The sequence below is a fragment of the Manis pentadactyla genome, chromosome 9, assembly GCF_030020395.1.
Source record: "Manis pentadactyla isolate mManPen7 chromosome 9, mManPen7.hap1, whole genome shotgun sequence".
In the NCBI taxonomy this organism is placed as follows: Eukaryota; Metazoa; Chordata; class Mammalia; order Pholidota; family Manidae; genus Manis; species Manis pentadactyla.
This window is the reverse complement of record NC_080027.1, coordinates 68,131,089-68,153,519: the sequence shown is the minus strand read 5'-3', so window position 1 is coordinate 68,153,519 and position 22,431 is coordinate 68,131,089. Positions and strand designations below refer to the sequence as shown.

Below are 22,431 nucleotides of genomic sequence, written 5' to 3'. Positions count from 1 at the left end.
ATTCATTAATTCAACAAGCTTTGCTCACTAAAGCACTGTTTTCAGTGTTTAACTCAATGGGATTCTTGCCTTCAACAGAGATGAATGGTGTCCTAGAGTTATGGGAATTCAGTGGTGAAGAGAAATAACTTCTAGCCAGAAAGATTAAGGAAGACACCATCAAAGAGTTTGCTTTTCTGTAGAGTCTTGAGGAATAGTGGGAGCTAATTCATGAGGAGACTGGAAAAAGAAGCATGAGCGAAGATGTGGAGACAGGCTGGAGAAGGTGGTAGGGATGATGTGGTGTTTGGTTTGGTTGTACTGCTGAATTCCTGAAAGAAAGGTACGGGAAACAAACCTAGAAATCCTATGCCTCTGGCCCCAATCCTATGCCTCTTTCTTAGCAGAGTAATGAAGAATTTCAACTTTTGAATGACTATTGAATTTTTTTAACTAAGAAATGATTTAATCAGGTATGACCTTCAATAAATGTCACTTCATAGCAGGCAATAAGATGTTTGAAGTTGAGGTAGTACAAGGGGACAAATGAAGATGCAAATGACAGTGACGCAGGTGATCATAAGAATCTGAGCTAGGGCAGATGAGAGGCAATGAGAGGGAGGAGGGAACCTCTGCAAAAGATGTGATGGAAATAGAATCAAGGGAATGTCTTAGCTGGGATGATGGGGTGACATCCATAACACTTTCTATTAAGATTATAGGAGTCTGGTGGAACTTTGATAGAATTAAAGACAGTAGAGAAAGATAAATCATTTCAGAAAAGAAGATACTATTCTTGAGTATACATATTGAATTTTGGTAGGATATGGGTAGGGTCATCTGTAAACATGGCATGGCATCCAGAATAGAGATTTATGGGTATAGATTATAGAATTAGAGTACCATAGATATAGACTGGGGAGTCTTTTGTTTTGAGGTGATTGATTACTGGAAACATTAGATTGAAAGAGCTTGCCAGAGGAGAGAGGGTAGAGGAAAAGGGAAGGAAGCCAAAGACAACTCCTTGGGAAACACTTGAATCAGGGTGTGGGAATAAGACCAAGTGCCAGAGGAGCACTAGAACTAGGACAGAACTGTGCCCTAGGAGATGTGGGAAGACAGGTTGTTCACAAGAAATGAAGAATCAACTTTGACATGCTAGAGAAAGGTGCCTGTGGTCAGATATTGAGAAAAGACCTTGAATTTAAGGGCTTCTTGGAATCATTTCAGTAGGGTTGTGAGATTGACTTTGGGGAAGGAAATTCATCAAGAAGCAGGCATTTGGGGACTGCCAGTAGGTTTATGGTTTTTGGAGAATAGGTAAAGCTTGTGATATGTATTGCATTTGACAAGAGTCCACAGGGGTTTAAGAGATAGAAACCCAACTGAAGCAAAACAGAGGATTTACTGTTTTTTGTAAAACCAGAAAGTCCAGAGGTGGAGGTGGCTTCCAATGGCATTGGATCTTGAGGTTTAAAAGTTACGAGTTTTCTCTTGCTCTCCATTTCTTAGCTACATTTGTTTCTACTTTTGTATTTTGGTTTCATCCTTTCCTGTCACAAACAGCCTTTTTCCCTATAGTGGGAAATATAACCTTTGGTAGCCTCAAGCACACCTTCGCATCTTGAGATCCAAAATGAGGATCTCAAGTCTTCCATGTTGTTTTCAGTAAAAAATTCCTAGGAGGGCTCTGATTGGCCAGACTTGTCTCATGTGCCTGTCCAGGTAGGATCAGAATGTTTCTAAAATGTACTATGTATTTAATGTACTATCTTTGTGCTACTTTTACTACAGTCTAATGTGCAATTTTCCTAAATTTTTGTGTCAGGATCACATTTGACAGTATATAACAGAAAATGTAACAGTGACTTAAACACATAAGGCATACACACACACACACACACACACACACACACACACACGGAGCTGCTGTGGTGTACCCCAAAGTCAGCAAGGATGTAGGACCTGATACTTTGCAGTTCTTAGTGTACAGCTACCATGTTAAGATCACAAAATAACTGTCTGCTGCATTTGCAGCCATCATGACCTGATTCTCAACAACAGAAAGATGAAGGAGGAAAGAAAGAAGGGGATATTTCCCAGTTGCTGGCTTGAAGAAGCCCTCTTGAACTTAATACAATATTTCTGCTCACATCTCATTAGCTAGAACTTTAGTCACATGGGATCCTGGTAAATACAATCTTTGAGGAGGGTGTGTTACTGCCTGGACCAAAATGGGGGTGGGTATGTAAAAAAGCAAGAGTGGTTATTAGTTAAGCAATTAGTTAAGGTAATTTTGGCTGCAAGTAACAAACTCAATTCAGATAGCTTGAACATTAAGTTTTGAGGAAATGTATTAATCTTGTGTAATGAGAAAAAACCCATAACAAAGTGGTAGAACTCTGATAGGGGTTGGTTACTGGTGTTGTTAGGCCACATCCTTAAGAACACAGGTTCTCTCTATCTTCCTACTCTGCTCTCCTCAGTAAGTTAACACCATGGCTTCAGTCCCTTCATATAGTGTATTCAGACAGGAGAGCATCCAGAAAGAGAAGAGGATCAGCCCTTTTACCTCTTTCCCCTTAGGAAGAAAGTTACCTTTCCCAGAAACCCCCAGCAGACTTTCCTGTAACCAGAGCTGGGGTCACAGGTGCAGTCCTGAACCAGTCACTGGAATGGGATCAGCCTGATTGGTTCAGACCAGTTGGAATTTACTCATGGGACTGAGTCATGTGAAGGAGGTGATTTTTCAAGAAACCTGGGCTCTGCCAGGAGGGTGTGAATGGTATTTGGTAGGCAACCAACAGGGCTTGCCACACTACCTCTCTATACTATTCACATCTGACCCTTCATATAGTCCATTTTGAGCCCTTTATGCCGTAGGGAGTCTTTCCTAGTCTTTCCAGCTCCCTTTTCCACTTTCTCTGCTGCACTCCACTTAGTGCTGGACTAAGTGCTGTGTTATTTTTGCTCTAGGTGCCAGTGTATACTTGTCTCTTCAACCACATGCACTTTTCTCTAAGGGCAGGGCCTGCTGTCAGACTTCTGTATGGTCTTTGGTGACAGTAACCACATTTTGGAACTTGAGATTGAAGGAGGGGTTAAGACAAAGGATTTCTTATTTTGAATTTATGGATGTCACAAATTTTATCAGACTATATAAAACTAAATTCCATTGACATTTTATGTTTAATGAATTATCCTTATTTAAAAGAAATGAAATGAGAGAAGTCTTGGGAAAAGTCAGCACTTTGCCCTGCCTATGGTGTGTGGCCTCTAGCAGGAGGTCGGTATTTGTTGGTTGGTGTTAGCTGTAAAATTTTTAAAAGCTGTAACATGTTTCCTCACATGAGTAGATATTGCATGTGTTTATTGTGAGGGTTTTTATTGATTTTCCATTATATATATTATTTATTTTTAAAAATTATATATATATATATATATATAAAATACTTTCCCCCCTCTCTGTGAAGGGAGTCTTCTTTAATAAACTCGGGAATTTTTATTATAAGGGTTCTTGGTACATGCATGTTCTTAAAACATATTCAGTTTTTAGATATCTTTACATAAAAGTTATATGAAGATGTAAAACTTCCTGGTATGTAAAGACATAGGGAAGTAAAACATTGTTAGTTGACTTAGGACTGTGATACACTGTGTCAGATAAGGTTTATTTAACCTTGATAAGGACAAATGTCCAAGGGGAACTATTTAGTGTTAGCCCTATTTATTTACTAAGAAAATAACCACATCCTTTGGCCCTCTGAAAGTCATTCATAGAAAATAACATAAACAACATTGTTCTATTTCTAGAATTATTTTATTTACCTTGTCTGTTTCTAGGATTTACACTATTAAGCTGTGCTGTAGGACCTCCGGCAAGGGATGCAGGACATAGGCTCAATTCCCTGTTTTGTTTGAAAACAACCAGGAGGGGGCGTGGTGATAATAAGGGCCATTAGAGTAGGAAAATGAAAATGAAAAGTACCACCCAATATTAGTGTTTTTTTACTATGTATTGATCCTAAATGGGAATGAGGATACCTCTGGGCGTCTTTATTTTCACCAAGGCAGCAGAGTTCTGAGCACATGGTAGGGCCTTCCCATGTAAATGATGGCATGATTAAGGATTTTTATTAGAAGTATGTATTATAATGTTTTTGTTTTTACATGTAAGTGATTATCAACATTTTGGATCCTGATTTCAAATTATATTTAATAAGGGAATGCCACTCACCTCCTGTTAGAGACTTTCCTGTGGCCATTCTGCCCAGTTCAATTTTGAACCAGAAGTACCTTCTTTGAAGGCAATGGCAAGCTGGTGACTGTGTCTAGTGTACTTTGAACATGCTCGATGCTGAGCTGATCCATCCACTTAAGAGAATTTAATGGCATTGCAGGAGAGACAACCTGGATGTGTTTGGGTACAGTCTGTGATAATTAGTATGTGTGGCTTCAGATGAAGATCTGTTGGGTGGGGAAATGTAAGTGTAGAAAGGAATAGTGAGGGTAGAGAAAAGACACTGCTCGAGGATCTCAGAAGGGAAGGGTGGTACTCAAAGCACTTGACAGTAGCACAGTGCTGGGCCGTCTGGTCACCACCTCTGCAAAATGTAGGCAGGCATATGAATGGATGGGAGGCTGTAGCCAGTCTTCTTCCTTTGTCACCTACTCCGTGATGTCTCCATAATGTAACAGAGAAACCTCCAGGGTTAAAGCTCTTTATTGTTTGCATGCAAAGCATGCCTAGAGCCCGGGCCTTCTGATACAGTTGCTTTAACTTCTGCTGGCTCCACCCCTCAGCTCCTCACAACAGCTGCTGGAGGCTCCTGAACCCTCATCTGCCCTCCCCCCAGCTCGGTACATATGTCTAGGCAGTGTGTACATTGTAGTCCCTGTCTTACTCCACTGATTCTTGGCTAGAATTCCAGACAAATGGCTGCAATGAAATTTCTGTAATAGACCAGAAGAAACCTGAATCTAGGCATTTCTTGGAGAAATAACACCAATTGGTTTGTTGCCTTGCTCATTTCTTTAAACTGCTTCCCAAGTGAAGAAATCCCAGTGTAATTCAGCACATTTCATGAAGGTATGAACCCTCTGGCACAGATTACCTTCTGAAATGTGGCTTATTCATTCATACACACCCTTGACCAGTGTCCATTTAACCAGTAGCCTTCTTACTTTCCCCTCCCAGGAGGGATGGCAGATAAAAAATGTCATGTAGCATATATGTTAACAATAGAGGGTATACTAAAAAATCTTAGCTACCCTGGAAGGAGCCCCTAGTGTGAATACAATATGGACCTTATGAATAATAAATGCACACAAAGCAGATTCATAAAGACATTACACACTGAGCCACTTGTATCCTGTTGCCTGGAATGGTTCCAAATCCAATGGGAGAGCCGAAGTCGAATGGATTGCTCTTTCCAATGCTCTCACTCTTTTTCTGTCTCTGCTTCTAGGACTGTTGTAACAAGAAAAAATGGAACTTAGACTGCATCCCCATATGAAGTCCTGCTAGACTTGTTTTTATTCTGTGTGATCCCATGCACGACCCAGACTGTGTTGCGATAATACTGTTGATCAGTGGACTGGTGTCCCCACGTTTAAGGTCCACTCCCACCCCCTTAAGAAAATATATTCCCAGAATATGTTGAAAAGAAAATTGTTGCCATAGCACTTTAAGATCAAGCCAAGGAGTTCTTTCCTGTTAGGAGAGTGAAGGGCAGTGGGGGAGTAAAAATGAAACAAGAGGAGAAAACATGCAGAAAAGTGAAGATGAATAGTAAGCTTTCCCCACTCTTTAAGAAGCAGTGTTACCTTTTGTGAATGCAGAATCTTATGTTGGATCTTAGTTAAGGGACAGCAAATACTAATCGTTGCACTTCCTATGCAAGAAGGTAAAAATGAATATTTTTCTGTCCATAAGAGACATATAGTACACTTATGACAAGGAGATGCGACAAGTTCAAGTAACTTGTGCTCAGCGAGGACTTCTTCTTCTGAGATACTGGTGGAATTGAAGTTGATGTCATAATGGTTTCGTATTTGTGATAATATTCAACTCGGACAGTGATCATCAGTGAGGTTTCAGTTGGCAGAGGATAGAGGTGGGGTGTCATGATCAGAAAGGGGTGGAAAAGCATGGGGTGCTAAATTGTAGGAAACAAGGAACATTGGAGAATAAGGTGAGAAAGAGAGAGAGGATGGTATTGAAGGTCCGGCCAATTAACAGGGAAAAAAGCCTTTGGGAAAATGCTCAGTTACACGTTTTTATGATTTAGATCTCACAAAATTATAATTAAGTGGTTTGAGGCAGGAGTCTTATGGAGGTTCATGGCAGTAATCCAAGAGAAAAAAAAACGAGAGTCTAGACTCAGGGGACAGCATGAAGGGTACAAGCACGGACTGATTGGCACCTTGCTCCTGGGCTCTCCGTGGCCTTCAGAGGCTGAGGAGCTGGGCCAGGTGCAGAGGGAAAAGAAGTGATGCCTGGCACTCTGCACCCTTAGCATGCAGGAAATGATACCACGTTCACCCTTCTGTCCTCACCCAAGCGATTTTCTCCCCTTAGGGCTTCACAGCCATTCAAGAATAGTAAAAAATATAAATATCCTCATTTAGCAAATTAAAAAGGTTTTCTGGGGCCAGCCAATAGGTCCTCATGAAGTGAGACATGAAGAAAGCTGTTGGGACTAGCACAGACACACCCAGGCATAGAATGGGAAATTGCTGTAATTGAGAGTAGAGGGGCATTGGTGTCCCTTCTTTAGGACCAGCCACCTCTTTTTCTTTCAAAGTTGCTAAGCACAACAGAGAATGCTTTCTATCCTAAAGAGAGTCCCAGTGAGTTTAGGGCAAGCCCCCCAGCCTGGGGCACTCAGGGTTCCCATCCCCTCCCCCTTCCCACTGGTCACCTTTGGCTGTGGGAAGGATGGTGCTGTCAGTCATTGGAAATTCCTCCGTAACTGCAACTGTGAGCTCCTAATGCCACCATCCCTGCTTGTGTGCCCCCATCTGCTGGTTGGAGCTATTGATGCTCAAAGCAAGGCTGTTAGTTGCCCAAGACCATTCTGTTCCACCTCTCTAGGAATTATTTCCCAGCCTCTTGGTGACACATTAGAGGCCTTGTGGATAAGCGTTGGAGTGAGCTGGGCAAGAGCTGCTGTGCTGGCTCCTCCGCTCACCAGCTGTGTGACTTCCGCCACGTCACCTAACCTCTCAGGGGCTCAGAAGCAGGGCTGTGGTCATGAGATGATTAAAATGAAAGAATGTCTGTAAATCACCTACCTCAGTTGCCTGTAGCTACCGTGAGCTCATTACACAGTAGGTTTTTTTCTTCTAGACATTTTGGGATTTTGTCCTGAAACCATTATTTTTTTACTTTGCTCTCTTCTGGATCTAAGTTTTTGGACACGAAGCATCCCCAGGGTCTACTCTTAAGAACTGCTGGCTCATAAAATAAGCAAAATGTGAGGAGGCTCTGAAGATGCAATCACTGAGGCTCTGCAGCATTTACCAGGCTGCTATGTTTATTATTCATTAACACAGCAGCTTAGTTAAGTGTGAGTAGATACATTCCTGAAGGCTCTACATGATAAGTTTGCTCAAGCAAGAAACCAAGTAATCAAAGTGGTGTGAGGTGGTGTGCCCACTTGCTCACCATTATCACCATCCACCACACCCTAGGAGTATTTACTTCTGCAGATAGGGGGCTTGTATTTCAGGATAAATCACATGCAGAAAACTCATTTGGCCATTTCTATTCATAAGTAGGAGGGAAAGAGAAGATGCTCTTCGAAGTTACGTTACTTTAATTTTCCCTTGGCTTATAAAGGGGCAGAGATTTGGGGAAAGGAAGCAAATATTTTGGCTAATATGGTTAAAACTCTTTTCCAGTGACAAGTAAATGTAATCAGGTGCTCTGCGTGTTGCCCCTTCCTTCGTTACTTTATACAGTATTCTTTTTTATGAGCCTTAGTGCAATAGACCGAACTCCCCAAAGGAAAGCCCATAGATAAGGACACATTAAAAACTAATATTAGAGACAGAAGAATAAGAATCCTGTAACAGCCTGGGTCTGTTTCTACTGTTTGTTTTTTGGTAGCCTTGAGCTTTTGAAGGCTGGGCCTTCAGATAAGTTAGAGGAGCAGGCATGGACACATGGCTACTCGTGGCCCTGGAGGGGTGAAGGCTGCTGCCCCTTTCGGTTCTTGTGGTACAATTTGATCTTTTAAAATGTGACCTTTTAAACACTGCGTTACAGCTGTGAACGTTGTCAGTTGAGTTTTGTTAGTGAGGCTGGAGGATAGGAAACCTCTTGAGAGGGCTTGCACTTAAGTAGACTCTGAGATGTTATGGCATTAGAATGGTGGGCAGTTTTGAGGAGGAAGTTCTGCGAAAATAGTTTCTGACTAAGGGGTTGACATGTTGGTGGGTGGTAACAGAAGGGAGAGATGAATGCCCTCTTCTTGGAAGCAGTTATACCTGACCTCCCAGACTACTATGGAGGACACAACCCACAGAATGCAGCCTGTAAGCAAGTTTAATTATGAGTTCTAAGAATTCATATGTGGGGCATGTTCATAAAAACTGAAGTTTTCATGGGAAGTAACACTGGATTTGTCTATAGAGTGAAGATGAAGTTTGAGGTGAATCCTTTAAAGGTGTAGTGGTGAAGCTAGCTAGTCCAGAATCAAGAGGGTTTGCTGAGGAGAAATACTTGTAAATGGAAGTGCCGAGGTCTTAAAACTGTCTTCTTCAATCCCTCATTTTTCATGTGGTGAGCCCTAGGAAGTTAAAGGCCTGGAGGCTGGTTGATGGCCCAAAGTAAGCTACTGTGAGGCAGGATACAGCTTAGGTGCTGGGGTGCCCTGTGGGAGACAAAGTGCATGGTGAGAGAGTTTTTTAGGAAGAATTGAGTTTAGGGGCATGGCCCCTGGCTTAAACCTGTGTTGTTGCCTGAGAATCCAGCATTGTTATCCTTGATATTGAAAAAATAATTCCATATATTAACTCTTCTCATCTCTGAGTCCTCTTGTAGTCTCTCTCTCTCTCTCTCTCTCTCTCTCTCTCTCTCTCTCTCTCACACACACACACACACACACACACACACACACAGAAACACACACTTCTTTGTTAATGCTAGGTAAGATCTGAGTATTATCCTTTTCAGCACTATTTGCATTTTAACTGGGACAAAAACTTGAAGAGAAAATAATGCATTTAAAAAATAGAGTTTTAGATCTCAGTGACTACAGATTTTAGGAAAAGCAGGAGCCTGCCTTCTAACCCCTAAAATCAAGGTGTGTAAGAGGAACAAATTGGAAGGTGAGAGAACCTGAAGTCTAAGAAGAGGATGTTAAATGCCTGGAGCTTCATAGGCACTCATTTGTTAATGTACAAATGAAAACTTTTAGTGAATGAATGACTGATGAATAATGCTCAGGGTTGTAAGGTGCTTTCAGAGAGAAGAGAAAGGATGATGGAAATAGGCCCTTTAAAGGAGGAGTTAATATGACTTGGTGACTGTGTGATCGCAGAACACTACCAAGAGAGAGCATTTACAAAAAAGTATAGATATAAAATCTCATTGCTTGAGAGAGTATACCCCCACTAGAACCAGAAAACTGGGATCGTACATCTGATCACATGGGCACACAACTACCATTTATAAGTCGACACTTGAAAACCCTTCTGCAATTCTCTTGTTTATGTGTCACTTATATGAGCTGCCCTCTTACTTCCTGCTCCTGTTCCTAAAGGTCCTCTGCCCAACTTTCCCTCCTGTTACTGTGCCCCTGGGAAAAGGGGAGGAAAAGTGGGGCTCAGTATGAATTGTGTGCTCTGGTTTCTTACAAAAGGACCCAAAGAAATTTTGTACTTTCCTTACTCCCCTCTTTATGCCCACTTAATTTGTCACTTAAAATTTTCTTTAGGAAAGCCTTTATATTTTCAAAAAAGGGGCCTTTTCTTGAAAGCTAGGCTTACAATGACTTTCACTTTTTGCCTCTCTTTTGCACAGAATATGTTGCCCTTGGTTATGGAGAGATAACCGGCTGACCTGCCTCCCACAGGCATTCTTCCCTGACAGGCTGGCTTGCTCTGATCTGTATAAACACTCCAGCCTGCTGACCAGTAGTCTGTATTTATGAGGCACTTGGAAAACAGTGTGAGCTGCAGAGAGTGACCATGAATAGCAAACTTAATTTGGTTTAATGTGTTTGGGCTTGCTTGACCTCACCAGAGTAAAAATGTGCCTGTGTAAATTGTTGTATTGGGAGTTAAAAAAAAATTCCAGAGACATTTATCTCATTGGAAGAACCTTGAGATTGCTTTAGCAAAGGTTTAAGTCCATGTTTAATGTCAGATAGACTTGAGAAATGTTTAACATAGAGCTTTAATCACTGATTAGGTTATTGTGAGTTCTGAATTTTAAGAGTCTGAATTGCTATTTTTTTCTCTCACAACTTTTTTTTCCTAGACGATTGGCTGGCAACGACCTTTCTTTTATCCACCCAAAGGCCTTGTCTGGGTTGAAAGAACTCAAAGTTCTGTAAGTAATGCAATTTTAGAGTTTCGCAGCTGGCTATGTATTTTCTCTCTGCATAGTCAACATGCTTGGAGCTACGTTAGGCACAGTGTCTTTAGTTCAGGATTAAAAGATTTAAGGAGTGGCCAACGGGTAGTGTGGGAGGCTAGAGGTTGATTTAGGCAAACTTGGGTCTGGATAAGAAAAGTTAAAACTAGAAATAATAGGTATTCTGACCTCTAATGCATTACTGGAGTTAAATGTTAGGCTTTTTGTGTGGCCAACAGTACATGGAGTCAAAATCATATTTAAGCTTTCCTGGGAGAGTTTTGTTTCTACTTATTTTATAACTTGAAGAGCTTGGAATTAATTGACCCTAAAGGGAAACAGGCTTATAAGAGCTCCAAATGTTAAAGTCATTTCAGAGCTAAAGGGAATTGAGATGCCTGTGATTTATATAGCCTGTGAGGGATCAGGAAATGCTTAGCTGTGGTCAGGAGTATGCGGCGTGGCAGACTGGAGAACAGATGAACTGTCAGCCCCACTTCTGCCACCACCCTTGCTGGGTAACCTTCTGCAAGTCACAAGACCTCTCTGGTTCAGTGACCTGGATGGGCCCTTCAGCATGCATTCTGTGATTATGATTCATGTGAAGCTGTCATTTTATTAATGTGACTAAGACTGGCTTTAGGCAAAAATGACTTCATTTTCAGTATTATCTGTGCCTCTTGTCTCTGGGCCCTAACTATGAGAGGATTAAAGCTCTGTTTTTGCCTGGCCCTGCATTCACTGAGGACATGGCTACTGCTTCCTGCTCAGGGTCTGCTGTCCTCTTGGAAAAATTGGCTTTACCAAATACCCATCTTTGGGCTCTGCCATATCCCAGTTTGAAGAGGCATTAGGGATATCAATAGGTTTGCTTGTTTTACATCCCAGTGAACTTGTTGTACCTCCTGTTAACCTGAACAGTATCTAGGGTGGTGAACATTAATCAGGGTGTCTTAATTCCTGAGAGTATAAACAGCCCCTGGAAATGTGGATTACCCAGCAGATCTGTGTTAAGAGGCAGCCTCGTGATAGTGGCCTAGGTTTCATTTCTGGCTTTACAACAAATGCTTCTCACTTTTTTGTAACTATTTTATCTTGGGTGCTTTTCACCTTGACCCCTCCTTCTCCTGCCTTTGGAAATTTTTTTGGAAAGAAATGGCACTGAATTCTTTTAAGAAAAAGTGGTAACAGTTGTTTGTTATTCACTAACCAAATATTTCCTTCCAGAACCCTCCAAAACAATCAGTTGAAAACAGTACCCAGTGAAGCTATTCGAGGACTGAGTGCCTTGCAGTCTTTGTAAGTACCTTTTTGGCTTTCTGCATTCTTCAACCATTAGCAGACCACTCTGGCTGCTAAATGTATAAAGAACTGGAATCCCAGGGAAAAGGTCGATGTATTCTCTCATCTGGGATCTGGGGATGGTCAGTTGCTATTATTGAAGTACATGTCTTCTAGTGAGAGCAAAGGAGGTGCTTCAAACTCTTCTCTTGTCTCAGAAGCTGGCAGGAAGCTACAGGTGTGCACTGCTGGGTATAATTCCAGAGCTTGTTTGTGGCAGGTGATCATCACCTCTTTGGAACCAGAGTTACATATATATAGTTCTAGCATCTTGTGCCATGATGGTCCAGATATAGCCACAAAGAGGTTTCTGTTTCAGGTGGTAAGGATAGTCAGGGTACACTGGTTATAGTTCCTCATCTGTGGACCTTGAACATGCATTGGGGTTCTGCCTTATTCCCAGGTTTTTCTTAAGGAAAGTGGTTTGATGTGGAGTGTGCAAGATTTCCATTCTTGGTTTTTACCATGTTCAGCCACCAGTTTCAAAAGCTTTTTCCTGTAGCCCTTCTCTTTGGTGGTTTTTGTGTTCTTTGCCATATATGTACAGGTGTGTTTGAATAGGAACCTAGAGATGGGGGTCATTGCTCCTGTGGTTTGGGGATGCCTACCCCCCTACACTCTCTAGTGAGTAGAAGGTAAATAGCAGTGGTATCACAGGGACTGTGCAAATTCACAGGTTTTGAAGGAACTACTGTTTTTATATTAAACAAACAGATTTTTGGTAATGACTAGAATGCATGTTATTAAGTAGTGTTGTAGGGCTACAGCTTTAGGTCTCCCAGTCTCTGGGACAGAAGACCAAGTTCCTCTATCTTAGAAGAACACTTTAAGCCCCTGCAAACAGAATCACTAGGGAGAGATTATTAAAATGCAGATCTCTAGGCCATATCCTGAAAATGATATTTTCTCTTAGGTAGGATCTAGGAAGCTGTATTTCAGAAAAGATGTCCCCAGGTGTTTCTCATGTACACAGAAGTTTTGAGAATCATTCTGAGTAAAGCATTACAATAGTTAATCACACTTCATGTGATAGATAGAACTTATATATTCTAGATAACAAAATTAAGTTTCAACCGTGTCATGTGTTTGTGTACTAATCTGTCCCACAGGCTTTTTTATTGCCCTTTGAAATAAATGTAAATGTGTGCTTTTGTAGGAAATGTGAATAATAGAAGACACAGGTGAAAATGATTGAGCTGCTTATCCCACCCACTTGCTAATATAAAATTATTTTTAACTGTACCAAAAACACATCACTGGAAATGATAAATTGTAGATTACCTTTTCATTTTAGATTAGATATTCTAGTAGATAATGGGAAGTGAATGGGAAGATAACAATATGTACTAATAAAGCATATCATATGCTGTATAGGTTAAACTTTAAGGTGTACCTAATGTCATAAAAAAGGAATATCCGGGGTATATGCCAACGAGTTTCCTGTTTAAATAGAAGTTTAATTTAAGATAGAAATCTATTAAGTAGCTCATTCCACCAAAACACCAAGTTCTGGAATATAAGGATTTGTTATTCGCCATAACTAACTGAGTAGATTCTGAGTAGGTTATTTTAGGGACGGAGTGAGAATGAGCTCCTTCACAGAAATGTGACTTTGTTGTCTCTACAAACTTCCTGACCTCAGAAGGATGTACCCAGAGGGAGCCATCTTACTTCCCTCAGACCTGAACTTATTAGACATTTTTAACACTTCCCAGGTTTTGTTTTTTGTTTTTTGCTTTTTCAGAATTCACTTTACTTTAAGACCTTCATGCAGAATTATTCTTATTTCCCAAAACTTACTGATCAAAACGTTCAATCATTTCTTTCTTGTAGAAAGGCTGAAAAAGAGAGGACTAAGTCCTTGAACTTTAGAACAGAAAAAAATACCAAGAAAACATACAAATAGATTCTTTTGACTTTGTGATCAGTGCATACATAAAAGCACACGTGACACTGGTAATTAGGTGATTTAAAGTGTCTTTCACAGGTTTCTCTCTAAAACTCATGTTTAAAAAAAAGCACATTTTGCTCGTCACTCATTGAGTGAGTTTCATAGTTGAAAGTATCTCCAAAATTGGGGTGAGGGTAGGAGAGGAGTCAAAATGAACTTTTTTTTTTTTAAAAGACATTGGGATGTTTTTATGTGTGTCAGAAACACAAGGTGCTATATGTCAGGTCAGGACTTTTTATTTAAGAAGGAAGTGTTCATGGGTTTGTTAGCATAGTGGGTGTAGTGGCTCAGTTAGATATAATTGAAATTCTGTCATGGTGTAAAACAGTCTTATCAGCACTTGAGTCAGTTTGAAAATCTGATCTTCAGACCTGAATTACATGAAAGATTTCCTTCTGGTTTTGAAGTAGTGCTTAGGAGCAAAGTTCATTAGGGTTTGAAACTGACCAGAAGTGGTTTCGTATAATTGTGTGATGATGACCATAAAATCTGAAATTGTTCTCATTAATAAAAAGGTAGTATAACAGCTTTCCACAAAGCCATGAAAATAGCTAAAGCATTGCCTGAGCAGGATGTGAAAATGACATGTAAGAATTTGCTCCACTAGAATTTTTTTCTTCGCGCTTACAATGACTGTGAAAAGGATTTCAGAGACTAACTTTCTTAGGTTTTTCACAGTAGCAGAATTTCTTAACTATTTTAAGTGTGAAACTGGGAACAAAATACGCTACTGTAATATTTACATTATGGGTAAGTTAGTACAGAGAAAAAGGAAGAGCTTTTGGTTACACAGAATAGGCATTCATTGGTAACATAGACATTTATCAGTAAATAGCTGCATATAGATTATTAGTTACTGTGATTTCATTGAAGGCAAGAGAAAGAAGTATGTGAGTTTCAGTATGATAAAAAACAGGCTTTTGAGAGTAGAGCATAGAACAGAATTCTATTTTTGAAAATAGGGAATGTCTAGGAATAGAAATGTTAAAGACAAAAATAAGGAAATTCAGTTAATACACTGTTAACCTTTTAACAGCTTAAATGTACTTAAATCAAGTAGTAGTGACCTGCCCTATGGAGTCTAAATGGCAGAACACCTTGAACAAGCCCACATGATCTCTTCACATGTGAGATATCTGATGCCGTCTACTGCATCTACTGAAAGAATCAATCATAGTATTTTCTTGGTCCATTAGTTAGGATGATTGTTAATGGTGTCAGTCATCGGTACAAAGCCATAATTCTAAGATTCTTTCTTTGTGAAACATTGATCTCAGTGTAAGTGCAAACTGTTTACGTTTATGGGTGTGCCACCAATACCCAAATGTGAACTGAGGAATAAGGATTAACTATTTGAGTCACCATAAATCTTTTTCCTCATTTAACTTCTTATGAAAGGGTTCCATTTTTCCAAAGTTCCTCCTTTTGATCTCTTAACATGTGACTTTGCAATTTGGGAAACTTTTCAGCACAAAGGAAATTGTGTCTGTGTGTTTATTATTGTATCACTGTTTTGCATAGACGACTGCCTTAGTCAAGACTCATGTGGTTATCCTGCTGTAAGTTAAGGCCATTCCTTTTTTTTGATGGTATATGGCGCAGAATTCTGCAGGAGCGTAAATGGTGTACATAATACTGGACTTAACAGCCACCTTTCCTTATTAATAGTTTTTCACCACATCTTCAAGAAACACTTCTTATGTAGAGGGCTTAATTTCAATGGAGTGCTGTGTGTGTATGTTGGGGACCATTGCTGATTACATTGCTGATTACAGAGAATACTCTGCTGTATTGCAGAGAATCTTAGGTGGGGGACTCCCATTTGTACTTTAAATACAATCCAAACCCCTTACCTGGCCTACGAGAGTCTGCATAATCTGGTCCCCATTTGTATCCCCAGCTGTGTCTCCCTGGGCACTCCACTCCCTTCCTCCCAGGAGAGTGGTCTAATCACTCTGACCTTCTGGGAGTTGCTGGGACCACACCCAGCTGGTCTCTGCTACTGAGCCTCTGCCTCCCTGTTCTCTGTGCCTGGAACACTGCTTGCCCACCTCCCTCTGCCTCTCGCCCTTGTTCGTTCTCTGGATCTCAGTTTAAATAGCACCTTCTTAAGAGATGCTTTTCCTGACCAATGCTTTTCAGCTAGCTACCCTCCCCTCAGCATCTTTTAATCTTTATTTCCATATTGTGTTTATTTATTTCTTCATACTTTTTAGGTACTCCGTAATTGTTTTAAAATTTGTTTATTATATTGTGGGTCACACATCACTAGAATGTCAATCTTATGAGGACAGGTTTCATGTTCACCATTTTTATCATTTGTGCCTAACAAGATGCTCAGTGTAAATATGTTGAATGAATTGCAGATAGTTAAATTAGCTGCAATTATAATTTAATTACATTAAGCATTTAGTTATAGTATGTAGTTAATTTTATGATTATAAGTTCAATCTCTCTCTCTCTCCCTAAGTGGAAGTTCCTGAGGTTGGGAGGGGTATATGTGTGTTTGAACACACTATGTACTCACTAAAACAAATCTCCTTGGCAGCTCTGTAGCCAGTACTTTGCCAGTCTGTTATATAAAGGATGCCTGTCTTTTCTCACAGGTAGGTTCTAAAAGGCCCAAGGAGTAAACAAGCCTAAAAATATTTCTAAACAGATTCTTCAGCAGCTGCTCACTTCCCTACACACTCCCCTTCTTAGTGCTCTTTTGGTTATCTTGACTTTATCAAAACAAGCTTCCATCAGATGCTCACCAAGACCTGGGTCTTTAACCCCTGTCTATCTGCCTTTGGAAGGAGACTGCATCTGGAATAGGGGCTGTGAACTGGGGACAGGGGATCAGCATTTACCTGGAGGGGAAAGGGACAATTACAGTAGGCCTGAAGCTAGAGCAGCCTTAAGAAACAGGAGGAACAAAAAGTCACAGTTCCTTGAACCTAAAAGCTACCCAGCTCTGTTTCTTTAAAAATATGCTTTCCTTTTGGCTTTTCACCAGTTTTTTGTGTTCCCTAATTTTTACCAGGAGATCTAAGCCTGGGAGGTACAAATTTTAAGTATGAAGATACATCAACAAGGGATTTGTGAAGAAAGTCATGATTTCCTGGTGCAGTTACTGTCCCTCATCATATTAATGTCACGTTGTCTTTGTGTTGAAAAGCAATTATTTCAGCAGTCATGCCCGGTGGTGCCAACAATAACATTTAGGACTTAGTTTTCCAGATTTTCAGATGGGAACTTAATTTGAACTATGAGTAATCCTATTAGTAAGGTGTCCTTAACTCCAACATTTGGGGAAAAATTAAAGAAGCTTTAAAGCCATAATAACATTGATTGGAGTAGCTGTTTAATATTTCTTATGGATCCTTAATAACTGTTAATTTTGACAAACTAATTTTTCAAAAGTGCTTCATGGTAAGAGGGGAGGAGGAAGTTGCTTTGCCAGTATATGACACCTATATTTTTAACTTGCCTGATAGTAATAAGGATTGTTGAAACTCTATTTAACTAGTTGGTCGCTATTAAAAAAAAAATTTTTTTTTTGTAGCTATTTTCTTACTGTTTTCTCTTTTGGTACCAAGTCAGAATAGCAAATAAATGTAATATCGAATATTAGTTACAATATAAAATTGTTAATACAATAGGTTATTTGCTCAGCTTAGGTTTTTCTTGTTGTTTTTCGGTATTTTTGATTTAAGTATATTCTGAAACCTAAGATTCCAGCCTGAACCATTTTCTGGGCTTTCCCTTTTTTTAACACATCAGTCTGCTCTAAAGTTACTCTTAGCCAAACATTCTTGAAGGACTCAGATTTGGATTCATCCCTTTGTTAGGAAGGAAGGGAGAGAACTCAGTTCCATACACTGGTCTTGGAAAAAGTTCGATTTTATGAAAACTGCTAGTGAAATTAAGGAAATAAGGGAAGCCATACCCTGGTCATTTTTATAACTCCTTTTGTTTTGAAGACTAAGAGTCATGTGACTGGGATTGACCTAGCCCACCAGAATTTGTTACTGAGCATGGTTGTTTGTTTATATCAGGCGTTTAGATGCCAACCATATCACCTCCGTCCCCGAGGACAGTTTCGAGGGGCTTACTCAGTTACGGCATCTGTGGCTGGATGACAACAGCCTGATGGAGGTGCCTGTGCGTCCCCTCAGCAATCTGCTGACCCTGCAGGCACTGACCTTGGCTCTCAACAAGATCTCAAGCATCCCTGACTTTGCGTTTACCAACCTTTCAAGCCTGGTAGTTCTGTAAGTATCTACCCCTTTTAATACCATGCATTTGTGTGAACTTGGGGGCAAAAGCAGATTTCTTGGGCCAAATTATTGTGAAAGTACCTCACTGATTATACTTCTGAAGAACTAGTGTTTGGGGGAGCTGCCTTTTTGACAAAATTAAACATGACGACTGTGTAAAATACAAACTAGAATAATTGAAAAAATTAGTGTCTGTTGAGAACTGTTGAATCTCTCTAAAATAATATGGCCAATTGTAATCACGAGGAGAAATTGGTTCATCTGGCAAACTCTTGCAGAGCTTTAATTGTGTGCCAGCAATGTATTCAGTGTTAAAAGAAGCAGATTCACGTTGAGATGCTCCCAGAAAATAGGTTTCCATGGTATTTAATTTCTTAACCACCTTGTCTATTCATACACTCTGTTCACAGAGTATATGATTCTCTGTATTTTTAGTCTTTGAAAACTTAAGATGTAATAAAATGTTACCAATTCTCACCGATGTTAAGTATGTTGTATTCGTCCATGCCATTTTCTCCACCTTCTTACAGGAGAACTCATCAAAGTTCCACTTCATATCATTAAAAGCTCATCAAAACTTTTGTTTTGGTATGGGTAAATATTAAAGAGTCTTCAATGTGTGTGCCATTTTTCCACTAGAGATATTTCCTTTGCCATGGTATTCTATGTTCAATGAATCTGAGTTTGTGCAGTATACATCAGTGCTGTTTCCATTAGTCAAGTATTGAAATGTTTAGCGTCACATTCCTTTAAGCCAGTTTAGACATATAAAACATAATAGCTGCCATTGGGTGATGTTAAGTCATTTTGATGCTTTTTTCCATAGGCATCTACATAACAATAAAATAAAAAACCTGGGTCAGCACTGTTTTGATGGATTGGATAACCTGGAGACCTTGTAAGTTTATTCCGATTTCTGATAATCACATTGTGATGTTACTGGTGCAGGTTTTTTGTTTTTTTTTTTTAATTATTATTTTTTATTGAAGGGTAGTTGATGCACAGTATTACATTACATTAGTTTCAAGTGTACAACACAGTGGTAGAACATTTATATACATAATTCTAGGTTCCAGCTATCACCCTACCAAGCTGTTACAATATCTTGACTATATTCCTTATGCTATACATTACATCCTGGTTACTTATTTATTTTACCATTGGAAGTCTGTCCTTTTTTATTTGTGAGGGCATCTCTCATATTTATTGATCAAATGGTTGTTAACGACAATAAAATTCTGTATAGGGGAGTCAATGCTCAATGCACAATCATTAATCCACCCCAAGCCTAATTTTCGTCAGTCTCCAATCTTCTGAGGCATAACAAACAAGTTCTTACATGTAGAACAAATTCTTACATAATGAATAAGTTACATGGTGAACAGTACAAGGGCAGTCATCACAGAAACTTTCGGTTTTGCTCATGCATTATGAACTCTAAACAGTCAGTTCAAATATGAATACTCATTTGGTTTTTATACTTGACTTATATGTGGATACCACATTTCTCTCTTTATTATTATTATTTTTAATAAAATGCTGAAGTGGTAGGTAGATACAAGATAAAGGTAGAAAACATAGTTTAGTGTTGTAAGAGATCAAATGTAGATGATCAGGTGTGTGCCTGTAGACTATGTGTTAATCCAAGCTAGACCAGGGCAATAAAACATCCACATATGCAGAAGATTTCTCTCAGAACAGGGGGGGTGAGGTTCTAAGCCTCACCTCTGTTGATCCCCAATTTCTCACCTGATGGCCCCCATGCGACTGTGCCTGTCTTAGGTTGTTCCTCCCTTGAGGAATCTTACCCGTCTCTGGCTAACCAGTCATCTTCCGGGGCCATACAGGGAAATGTGAAGTTGGTAAGTGAGAGGGAAGCCTTATTGTTTGAAAAGGTTAGCTTTTTACTTCTTTGCATATTTATGCCCTGTGGCTTCTATGCCCAGCATTTGTCTTGAGGTATCTTTACCACTTGGAAGAATTATGATACTCGGTAAATTTGATACGAGGTACGAATTCTATTTAAGGGTTGTAATTAGGAAGGAAGAAGAAAAGCTATAGAAGTAGCAGGCGGAAGAAAACATGGGAAGATTGATTATTTCTTTGACATATCTTCTTGTAGAGTAACTTCAGCATGAATAGGTTTTAAGCTACTACTTAAATTGCGCACACACATTAACATAATAGGAGTATAGTTACATAACCAAAGCATATCTGTAATTACCAGCCATCTCCAGTGAAACCAAGAAAACCAGTTAGGCACCTTAGGCATTTGTGAAAACTTATCTATGATATGGTGGATATTGTCCAACTGAACTTGGACAGTCTGAGAGAAATCAGACAAATTAAAACAACCCATTCCTGGGGACTGTTCACATGCCATATGTTCTTTTAACAGTAAATAGTCTGTAGTTGTAAGATTTTGGAGCAGTACAATTTGCACTTCTCCAAATTCTTGGTTGAGTTCCAACAGTATAGATCCAGTCAAATTTGTTGTTTTACTGTATGCACAGGCCAGCTTAGATATCTCCTTCCTCATTCCCATGGCAAGTCCAGGAACTGGTGGGATGAGTGCATCTACAGCTGTAGCAGTGCGTGGATCTTTGTTGGGGTTTTTTGATGATCATCTTCTGGCATGAGTCTTCCAGAGAGTGCAGATGTTGGAAGTTCTTTTTCATATCGTATCTTAGTTCATTTTTGGGGTAGCCCAATTAGGCTTTGATCCTCTGTATAAACACAAACAGACCCTTTGCCTACACTTTTATATGCCCTTTATACCCTTGTGTAGAACTCGTTGGAGGTTACCACACAGGAACTGCCCTTTTTTTTTTTTTTTTTTGCTTTGTTTTTGGTATCACTAATCTACACTTACATGACGAATATTATGTTTACTAGGCTCTCCCCTATACCAGGTCCCCCCTATAAACACCTTTACAGTCACTGTCCATCAGCATAGCAAAATGTTGTAGAATCACTACTTGCCTTCTCTGTGTTGTACAGCCCTCCCTTTTCTCCTACCCCCCCATGCATGTTAATCTTAATACCCCCCTACTTCTCCCCCCCTTATCCCTCCCTACCCACCCATCCTCCCGAGTCCCTTTCCCTTTGGTACCTGTTAGTCCATTCTTGAGTTCTGTGATTCTGCTGCTGTTTTGTTCCTTCAGTTTTTCCTTTGTTCTTATATTCCACAGATAAGTGAAATCATTTGGTATTTCTCTTTCTCCGCTTGGCTTGTTTCACTGAGCATAATACCCTCCAGCTCCATCCATGTTGCTGCAAATGATTGGATTTGCCCTTTTCTTATGGCTGAGTAGTATTCCATTGTGTATATGTACCACATCTTCCTTATCCATTCATCTATCGATGGACATTTAGGTTGCTTCCAATTCTTGGCTATTGTAAATAGTGCTGCGATAAACATAGGGGTGCATCTGTCTTTCTCAAACTTGATTGCTGCGTTCTTAGGGTAAATTCCTAGGAGTGGAATTCCTGGGTCAAATGGTAAGTCTGTTTTGAGCATTTTGATGTACCTCCATACTGCTTTCCACAATGGTTGAACTAACTTACATTCCCACCAGCAGTGTAGGAGGGTTCCCCTTTCTCCACAGCCTCGCCAACATTTGTTGTTGTTTGTCTTTTGGATGGCAGCCATCCTTACTGGTGTGAGGTGATACCTCATTGTAGTTTTAATTTGCATTTCTCTGATAATTAGCGATGTGGAGCATCTTTTCATGTGTCTGTTGGCCATCTGTATTTCTTTTTTAGAGAACTGTGTGTTCAGTTCCTCTGCCCATTTTTTAATTGGGTTATTTGTTTTTTGTTTGTTGAGGCGTGTGAGCTCCTTATATATTCTGGACGTCAAGCCTTTATCGGATGTGTCATTTTCAAATATATTCTCCCATACTGTAGGGATCCTTCTTGTTCTATTGATGGTGTCTTTTGCTGTACAGAAGCTTTTCAGCTTAATATAGTCCCACTTACTCATTTTTGCTGTTGTTTTCCTTGCCCAGGGAGATATGTTCACGAAGAGATCACTCATGTTTATGTCTAAGAGGTTTTTGCCTATGTTTTCTTCCAAGAGTTTAATGGTTTCATGGCTTACATTCAGGTCTTTGATCCATTTTGAGTTCACTTTTGTATATGGGGTTAGACAATGGTCCAGTTTCATTCTCCTACACGTAGCTGTCCAGTTTTGCCAGCACCATCTTTTGAAGAGACTGTCATTTCACCATTGTATGTCCATGGCTCCTTTATCAAATATTAATTGACCATATATGTCTGGGTTAATGTCTGGATTCTCTAGTCTGTTCCAT

General features: G+C 39.8%; 1 protein-coding gene across 2 annotated transcripts in view; it reads left to right on the top strand.

The window, feature by feature from the left end:
- Nucleotides 1–22,431, top strand: part of LGR4 (leucine rich repeat containing G protein-coupled receptor 4) — a 108,861-nt gene that overhangs the window by 66,775 nt on the left and 19,655 nt on the right. For both annotated transcript variants that reach the window (XM_036879060.2, XM_057507523.1), the window contains exons 3-6: nucleotides 10,469–10,540; nucleotides 11,792–11,863; nucleotides 17,897–18,112; nucleotides 18,945–19,016. In XM_036879060.2, the coding sequence (XP_036734955.2) occupies nucleotides 10,469–10,540; nucleotides 11,792–11,863; nucleotides 17,897–18,112; nucleotides 18,945–19,016 (432 nt within the window). The remainder of the gene's footprint in view (nucleotides 1–10,468; nucleotides 10,541–11,791; nucleotides 11,864–17,896; nucleotides 18,113–18,944; nucleotides 19,017–22,431) is intronic.